The following is a 10,000-nucleotide window of genomic DNA, read 5'->3' as shown; positions in this document are numbered from 1 at the left end:
TCTGCCCGATTGCCGATCACTGCCGATCCCAGACGGAATTGGAAATTTCTCTGCCTTTCATCTAGCAGAGAGTGAACCATTCACAGAAATTAAACGACTAAAAAACTGAAACAGTCAAAACCTAGAAATGTACAGAATGCCTTTATTGTGGTCTTTGTAAAAGTAAAATGAAATAAAAGGAATTTCTGAACATCTGTCCCATACATAGCAGAGACATAAAACAAAGAGGGGTCAGGGGGACCTCCTGTTATTACTAGGATTGAATTAAGAGAAACATAGGCATATTACATAGCCTTTCAATACTATGAAAACATTTAAGTAATTGGCAAAACCAAAACTGGCACTTCTCTATTATGATAATCCAAAAATAAAATAAATGTTGCCAAGGCCAATTGCCATTATTCAACATTATTCAAAAGAACATAGAAATAAGGCCAAGCAGGCAGCTACAAACTCACAACATAAACTTGTGCTTCTTGAAAATGTAGGGTTTAAAAAAAAAAAAAAATACTGGTTAAAAATAAACAATAGGCCACAAAACCAAAACTTGCAGGGCCTGCTATGACAAAGCCCTACTACGACCTCAGCGCCCAGTAATAAATGGCAGGTTTCTTTTGATCATTATGAGCATCTCTGCATTTCGTGGGGTGAGACGGCTTCTTTTCTCATCAATTATGTTTGCAGCTGTGCTAAACAGCCGCTCACTATCCACACTTGTGCATGGTGAGCAAAGATATGCTCTTGCTGCCTTTGCAAGTGCAGGGAAGCGGGTTTCGTTCACCTGCCAGTAGGCAAGTGGGTTTGAACTGCGCTGCAGTACAGACTCTGCCATGTACTGGCTGACCTGGGATATTATGGTAATTTCCTCCTCACTGTGCCCTGCTACCTCATCAACTAACTCATCAAACATTGCCTGCAAAGAGCAGGCAGATGGGGTTGTGACAGTTGATTTGCTGGAACTGGGTTGCTCCACAGTGCTTGTAGTGGGATCCGGCTGATTGGTTGTTTGGAGGATGTTTTGAAGCTGTTCATGGAACCTTGGTCTGAGTGCCTCCGGGAAATACCGGTCCTTGTACCTGAAATAGACATGACATAAAAAAGAAAATGTGAAATTGATAGGTTATAGTGATATATTCCATACAGAATAAGTTATTTCAGTCAGGTAAGCTAAGCACAGTGGAAAATATAAGCTATATTTTGATGGATAATATATTTAATATTTTCACATGATTATATTAGCCTATATTAGGGTATGTTATATGACATTATATTATGCTATATTACATTATATTACATTATATTATATTATATTATATTATAGCCTAGTATAAATATTAGGCTATATTAGGCTAGGCCTATATTACATTATATTATAAGGTTATAAATAAGACAAGTTTAGCCTACTTAATTGTATAGAACAGGAAGCTTGTATTAGGCCTACCTTGGGTCCAGCATTGTAGCAATTGTGTACAACTTCTGTGCATCGATGTCAGCGAATCGTCGCTGAACAGCATCCAGTAGCACTGATTTCGCCGTCTTGACACCATGATCCGTCTCAACTGTTTTTTCCAGTAGACGAGTGAGCGCTCTGACGCATGGGATTACGTCCGCAGCGGACGCAGATGAGGAGCTGATTTCTTTGGTCAGCTCTTCAAACGGGGCCAGGATGGTGATTGTATTTTCGATCAGTTTCCACTGATGGACTGTGAAGCTGCACGGCAACTCATATTCCGCTGCATATGACGCGAGGGCCAGCTTCTGCTCCACAAGACTTTGCAGCATATAGAATGTGCTGTTCCACCGTGTTGATACATCTTGGTGGAGTTTTTTGACTGGCTGGCCAAGTTGCTTCTGACAGTCCTCCAGTCTGCCGTATGCCAAGGGGGAGTGCTTGAAATGTCCGACAATGCGTCTTCCTGACGCTGCAATGTCAGAAATCGAGCGCTGGGACAGTATTCCCTCATGTACCGCCAACTGTAGGGTGTGAGCCATACATGACAGGCCCGGCAAATCTGCGTCTCTCATTGCTTTTTGCATATTTTTTTGCGTTGTCAGTCAGAATGGCGTGGATTCGCTCACTTTGGATCCCCCATGCCTGAAACATGCCACGATACGCTTTAACCAAAGCCTCCGCCGAGTGAGACCCCGTGAACTCCTGGCAGTGTAGAACAACATTGTGCCTCTCAAATTTAGCATCAATACAGTGCGCTGTTAAGCTGAGCATGGACATTGGGCAGGAATCTGCGCTCCAAATATCGCTGGTGAAACTAATGGATACATCATCCTTCAGAAGGCTTTCAATGTGGTTGTACACAATTTGGTACAACTGAGGGAGACATACGTCAGTTAGATATTTCCTGCCTGGTGCGTCGTAACGAGGATCGAGGCAGGTTATCAGGCTACGGAATGCTTTATCCTCTACAAGAGACATTGGTTGTTCGCCAAGGCAAATGAACTCCGTTATCTTTGTCGTGATGTCTTTCCACTTCTTACTGTCCCTGCTATATGGTTCACGTCATTGTAAACTTTCACTAACAGTCGGCTGACTAAGGGATGGGGATGAACCTGTTGCCTTGGGCTTGTTGAGGTTCTCAAACTCGGCATATTCAGTTGAATGGAACCGACGTAGATGTCTCATGAGATTTAGTGTTCAACTGACGAGGTATACTTCCACCTCGAGAGACCTTGTCTTTGCATACATTGCACACGGCAAATTTCACATCTTCCTCACACACTTTGAAGAAATTCCAGACAGTAGAGGTCATGTTGTCGAAACGAGATGCACTGTAGATTTTTGCCAGTATAGGTTCTGTCGCATGGTCGCAACCTCGCAACACATTGGTCGCTTGTCATTTGCGTCACGTGATCGGCTTTTTGATCGGCATATTTTTCCGATTTCCGATCAGGCTATTTTTGGCCATTATCGGCCGGTCATGATCGGCAGCCGAGCAATCGGAGCACCTCTAGTTTCCTCAGTAGGCCTATTGCGCAATATTTCCTGGCTGTCATCACGAATAATAGGGCGCATGTGACAACAAGCAGGGTAGAGAAAGACAGCGCATTTGTTGTTGTTTAGGTTATTATTCTCTTCATTCGTGCAGAGGGCTTGGTTGATGGGGATCTGGACTACGTGGAAACTCTTACTATTTTGTGACGCTCATCTATTGGGCTACAAAAGGTCTCCGGTTTTGTGGTGATGGACTTGCACTGGAATGGTTGGTAGTCGATATCTGAGAGCATATCCGAGGTTTTAGACTATGCAACTTGTCCCTTCTCTAGTGACCCCTTGCATCGTGCACATCTCAAAACAGTCTGGGATTTTTTGTGGAGCAAGCTTGTGTCCCTTTTACTTACACGTTTCACTTGCTGCAAACCTTATCATGGCCTATTAAATAGAGCTAGGCAAGAACTGACATCCATGCCTATCGATACCTCTTATTATGCTGACGTCACCTGCGCTATTCTGTACTGTGCTTCCCTAATCAAAATTTCCACCCACCGCTACTGTGCTCAAGGGCACTTCAGCTGTGGTCCGGTCGGGCACTGAACCACTCTAACCACTGAGCCACGACTGCTACATATTTGGTCAAAATTAAGTTTAAACTGAAAATGGTCTCCACAACACCTCCTGTTTCTTGTGACAAAGCCTTATGGTCCAAATGTGTTCCATTTTAGAGACATTCAAAGAGATGTCAAATGTGCAGTAGCTACAATATCCAACCTAATAGCAAGACTTGGAAAGCCTTTTCCTCCCTTTCAATGTCGACGTAGTTACTGCACTTTGCTGTTGAAGGGCAGAATACAATCCAAATGCAGAACCCTGTTTCACACATGTAAACGGTACATTCTGGAACTTGTTTGTTCAAAGGTGCACTGTGTAGGATTGTCGCCAGATAGACTCAGATTTGATGGGTGTGGTAAGTTGTCATGAACAAGGTAACATTACGTAATGAATGGGCAGCATGAATTCTGGAAAGAATCAGCAAAAACAGTCCACAGTGCACCTTTAACTAAATACCGACAATAATTCGCTTGGAACCAGAATACTCTGCGCATGTACTAACTGTACCCAGTTTGTCACTGTGTGTGTATCTCATGGTGCTCTTTTCCATTTGGGACGAGGGGGAGATGGAAACAGATAGTGGACAGACAGCTAAGTCTAAACAACATAACATGTAGTGAGACGTGACGACAGCAGTGAGATGTAGTGGGAGATATGAACTTGAGATTGAAGCCAGCGATGGAAATGCAGGAGATGTAAACAGACAGACAGACGGACAGACAGACAGACAGACAGACAGACAGACAGACAGACAGACAGACAGACAGACAGACAGACAGACAGACAGACAGACAGACAGAGAGGCAGACAGAGAGGCAGACAGACATACAGTGCAGACGGGATCACAACAGCACATGTAGTGACAGAGAGAGAAGAGAGGAGGGGAACGATTTGTGGAGCAGGTGGGTGTGTGGATGATGTGGTGTAGAAAAAAACTGCCCCCATGTTGTAATCTTGAGATAAGCATCGAAGCCCAAAGAGACACACCACGACAGCAGTGTTGCCAGATTGGGTGGTCACCTGCCCTTTGGGCTACTGTCTGCGGGTAAAAACAGGAAAAATTGGCCATTTGTCTTTTTTTCTGCAGTTTTGTGCCTATTGAAATCAATGGAATTTGTTGAAATTGGGCGGAATTAAGCGCATTTTGGCGGTTTTCGAGACCCTTTGGGGCAGAATATCTGGCAACACTGCACGACAGACATAACACCTGTGGACACAGAAACAGCGAGCGTGCCTTCCCTCTTGGGGAAAACATGCACACGTGCTCAGCATAGTGCTACACATGTTAACACACACACACACACACACACACACACACACACACACACACACACACACACTTTATTCTATCCAAACAAACAGGCAAAGCTAATATGTCCACAATCTTGCTGATTCCAGAAAAACAGTAAATCCATGTAAATCCAGTCATAAGACATAAAAATACACTGTTACCACATCCTCCACAAGTTCATAATTTCCTGCAGCTTTCTGCTAGCCTGCTAGCACATGATTGCAAAGCTCAACAGCTAGACTATCTGCTAGCCAGCTAACAATTCTTTTTTTTTTTGTGCTTTTTTGTCTTTTACGACTTTATTGATGATAGGACAGTGTGAGAGGTGGACAGGAAGCGAATGGGGAGAGAGAAGGGGAGGGGTCGGCAAATGACCCGGGCCGGGAATCGAACCCGGGCCGGCCGAATGGCAGACGAGTGCCCTACCGGTTAGCCATGGCAGAGCCAGCCAACTAACATTTGACTGAAAGTCATTCCCTATGGCTTTTATGCGAGCCTGCTATGTAGCCTAGCCTTTAGCAGCTGTAGCTTATCAGTCTGGGTCATCATACTGTATCTGTATCCTACAGGGGGAGTCCTGAGACACATGAGACTCAGAACCAGAGCATCAGGCTATCAGGATAATTCACACGCACACACACACGCACACACACACACACACACACACACACAATACAAACACACACGTACATGCGCGCGCACAAACACACAGGCACGCGCACACACACACACACACACACACACACACACACACACACACACACACACACACACACACACACACACACACAATGACACACACACACACACACACACACACACACACACACACACACACACACACACACACACAGAGAAAAACTCACACACATTCCAGATAGGCAAAGAAGCATGCAGCTTGTGTCTTATCCATGCACATCGGTCAGGGTTGGAAATGGAGCACAATGTTAGTGGGCTATGTGTACACGATAAGGCCTGTGACATCTGGCTCTTTATAATCATAAGTGTCCACGGAATCTGTGTGTGTGTGTGTGTGTGTGTGTGTGTGTGTGTGTGTGTGTGTGTGTGTGTGTGTGTGTGTGTGTGTGTGCGTGTGCGTGTGTGTGTGTTACCCATGGCGTCCTCAAAAGTGTTAAGTGTCTTTGATAAAGGCTAACCCCTCACCCACCTTGACTAACAAGTGTTCTGTGGGAAAAGGCTAGCCAGGCCGTGCCCGCCTAGTGACGCAACACCTTCAGCGTTGGCATAGCTACTAATCAGGTCAAGAGCAATGCAAGTAGCCTAGGTTCTGAGCTCCCAAAAAATCGGGAACTCCTCCCACTTTGTCGGGCAGCAAACAACCATAAGCAAACCAAGGGAGGCGGGTCAACCATACCGTTTGGGAAATGTTAATTGCTATGCTCTTGGTCAGACCAAGTCCCGTAGAGATTTGAAAGTCGATGAGAATCAGGCTAGGGAAGGCACCAGCCGTGGCTCCAACAGCAAGGGCACTGACTTTCACGCTGGAGACCTAGGTTTGATTCCAGCCCGTTTGATTCCAGACACACACACACACACACACACACACACACACACACACACACACACACACACACACACACACACACACACACACACACACACACACACACACACACACACACACCCCATATACCAGTGTATTCAATGCAAGCCAAGGCTTCCCTTACACAAGTCGTGCATAAACACATGTATAAAAGAATCATGATAATACTGCAGAGATGCAGTACATTACAGAGTAATAATACAATTCTTCACTAAAGGAAATATTGTTTTGTTTTTTTTTTGCTGTCGTTTATCTTCGCTTACTTAGTAATTTAACTTATTTAATTATTTATTTTGTTTTTCCTGCCATACTGCCGCGGCCCCCCTAGCACCCCTTCACAGCCCCTCATGTCATGGGTTCCCGGCCCCCACCTTGAAAACCACTGATAATATCCACCTGTCCTTTTGGGGGGGGGGGGGGGGGGCAGCTGTGGTCTAGTGGTTAAGGAGATGGGCTTTAGATCAAAGGGTCACAGGTTCAAATCCCACCCTTTCACTCCCTATCTCACTCCATGGCTGAGGTGCCCTTGAGCAAGGGATCTAACCGCACATTGCTCCAGGGACTGTAACCAATACCCTGCACTTTAAAAAAAATAATTGTAAGTGGCTTTGGATAAAGGCTACATAGGATAAATAACAATAGGATAAATAATAATAATAGTGTGTAATATAATGAATGATACAGTGTGCCCCTTGCAGTACATCAAAGGGCAGTCATGGGTGAGCGGTTAGGGCGTCAGACTTGCATCCCAGAGGTTGCCGGTTCGACTCCCGACCCGCCAGGTTGGTGGGGGAGTAATCAACCAGTGCTCTCCCCCATCCTCCTCCATGACTGAGGTACCCTGAGCATGGTACCGTCCCACCGCACTGCTCCCCATGGGGCGCCACTGAGGGCTGCCCCCTTGCACGGGTGAGGCATAAATGCAATTTCGTTGTGTGCAGTGTGCAGTGTTCACTTGTGTGCTGTGGAGTGCTGTGTCACAATGACAATGGGAGTTGGAGTTTCCCAATGGGCTTTCACTTTCACTTTCACTTTCACTTTCACTTTTAAAGGCAGTCGGCTGTTTACAGGAAGTGAGATTGCCATTAACTCAAAAAGAGCAGTCATGTGGAAACGTTATGACAAGTTTTGACACAGGGAGAGGCGACAACACTGCAGTGGGGAAGGGCAAAGCAAAAAAAAAAAACATCTATAAAAACTGAAATAAAAACTTTAATATCTTACCCATGAATTATATTTATGCTGAAGTGAGGCAGGATGTGGGAAACGTGACTATAAAGCCATGCCGGACTTGACATTATAAACAGTGGAGCTACGCTATGCTAGTTTCAGCTTTTCAACGTCACCCACCCAATTACCAGTCAAAAACGCAAGGATGCCAAACCACAAAACAGTTTCATCCTCCCACAACATATGCATGTAACTGTATGCGCTCCAGGACTTTGCATCCACAGCGAACTGAAGGGCCTTATCACCAGTGCAATGCAAAGTGGACCTTCTCCAAAACACTGCTGTCCAGGGTTGCCAGATGAGAGTGATGATTTCCAGCCCCCAAAATGCTCAAAACCCGTCTGGAAGCACTAAATCCTGCCCAATTTGAACTAAGTTCTATTGATTTCAATGGACATAAATGTGCAGAAAAAACCTGCCCCCTTTTCATACCCATTTCTACCTGCAGACGGCCATCCTAAGCAGCCCAATTGGGCGGGAAACAGCCCAATCTGGCAACACTGCTGCTGTCTGTTGCGTTGGGTTATGGAAATGAGATGCTTTTGACCCCCCCTTGAATCACTCTATCATTGCATGGACCAAATTAACAAATGGATGTCTCACAATTTCCTCCAGCTGAACACAGAAAAAACTGAAGTAATTATATTTGGGAAAAGAGAGGAGAGACAAAAGATTACTACTATCCTTGAAACGAAGGGACTGAAACCAAGGGAAACAGTTAAAAATCTTGGGGTCCTCATTGACAGTGACCTAAATTTCAACAGTCACATGAAAGCTATTACTAAGTCTGCATTTTATCACATAAAAACATCTCTAAATTTAGGGGCCTGATGTCTAAACATGATCTGGAGAAGCTAATACATGCCTTCATTTCTAGTAAAGTCGATTACTGTAACAGTCTGTTTACTGGCCTCCCAAATAAGACCATTAAACAGCTTCAACTGGTACAAAATGCAGCTGCAAGGGTTCTTACAAAGACAAGGAAGTTTGACCACATTACTCCAATTTTAAGATCGCTGCATTGGCTCCCAGTAAGCTACAGAATTGATTTTAAGGCAATGCTACTTGTATTTAAATCATTAAATGGAATGGGACCCACATATCTACTGGATATGTTTCAGCTGTATGCACCGACCAGGTCACTAAGGTCAACGGAGAAGAATTTGCTGGTGATTCCAAAAGTCAAAACAAAGTGTGGAGAGGCAGCCTTTAGCTTCTATGCTTCAAAGCTTTGGAACCAGCTTCCAGATGACGTAAAAAATGCACCTACTATTGATAGTTTTAAATCTAGACTCAAGACAAAGCTGTTCTCAGATGCTTTCTTAAATTATTGAATGAAAAGACGGTAAAATAAGAGAAGACAAAACCCTGACAATTCTAGACCCTATCAGGTAAACGGAAAAAAGGAGGCCAGACTCCTCTGTAGTCGAACAGTTAAAATCTGGAGACTGCGTATGTTTTTCAAGGTTTTATGTTTTTTTTTTTTTTTATGTTTTATTTTATTATTATTTTTACCTTATGTTTTATCTTAATGTTTTAAATGTTTTTTTGACTCTAATTCATTTCCCTGTTTTCCTTTCATTTACATTTGTTAACTTTGTGAAGCACATTGAGTTGCACCTGTGTATGAAATGCGCTATATAAATAAACTTGCCTTGCCTTGCCTTGCCTTGCCTCTTTACTTGACTTCTAGATGCTGATGTTCATGGAGAGTGGACCGCTGTCCGAGCAGCAGCCATTTTATCCCAAGAAATGACATTACTTCATAACTAGGGATGCACCGATACACATTTTTTTCACCTCCGATCCGATCCAGATATCTAAATTTGGATATCTGCCGATACCGATACTACTCCAATACAAAACCAAAACCACATGTATGCATGGGTTTCAACTTGAGGTAGGCCCAAGTAGGCTATTTGGTCAGAGAAGGAAGTTAGAAGAACAGGACACCAATTAATAAGTAAAAAGTAACAATCCCATCCTGAAAACTAATATGCAAGTGTTATGATTTCAAATTAACATTGGAAATGGCTCAATGTCAGTATCAGTAAAGTTCCGATACTTTGGGAAAATTCCAATCCGATTCGATCTCTGAATTATGTTGATATCTGAAGCCGATACAGATACACCGATACCGATATCCCATCCCTATTTATAACCATAGAGATGCACCTCAAAACACCTTCATCATCCCATGATGACGACATACAGTATGTAGGCTATGTACTCTATGCATGTATGTTTTTTATGATTATATACAATTGAGATGGTACGCACATAAAATTACTTCTTGTACTTTTAAAACTCTACTCGTGTGGCAGGTGTGTGTGTGTGTGTGTGTGTGTGTGTG

At 43.8% G+C, this 10,000-nt stretch overlaps 2 protein-coding genes across 2 annotated transcripts in view; both read right to left on the bottom strand.

Annotated features, from left to right (window-relative positions):
• Window positions 1-2,897, bottom strand: part of LOC134435937 (zinc finger BED domain-containing protein 4-like) — a 2,954-nt gene extending 57 nt beyond the window's left edge. Inside the window, exons 1-2 of the mRNA XM_063184971.1 lie at window positions 1,442-2,897; window positions 1-1,076 (exon numbers count right to left, since the gene is read on the bottom strand). The exon at window positions 1-1,076 is cut by the window's left edge and continues 57 nt beyond it. Coding sequence (XP_063041041.1) covers window positions 584-1,076; window positions 1,442-2,037 — 1,089 coding nt within the window. The 5' untranslated portion in view covers window positions 2,038-2,897 and the 3' untranslated portion in view covers window positions 1-583. The remainder of the gene's footprint in view (window positions 1,077-1,441) is intronic.
• fhod3a (formin homology 2 domain containing 3a) overlaps window positions 1-10,000 on the bottom strand; it is a 230,149-nt gene that overhangs the window by 181,187 nt on the left and 38,962 nt on the right. The window lies entirely within an intron of this gene.

This window comes from Engraulis encrasicolus, chromosome 20 (assembly GCF_034702125.1).
Source record: "Engraulis encrasicolus isolate BLACKSEA-1 chromosome 20, IST_EnEncr_1.0, whole genome shotgun sequence".
Lineage (NCBI taxonomy): Eukaryota > Metazoa > Chordata > Actinopteri > Clupeiformes > Engraulidae > Engraulis > Engraulis encrasicolus.
Note: the sequence above shows the minus strand (reverse complement) of the source record. Positions and strands in the feature narration are given on the sequence as shown.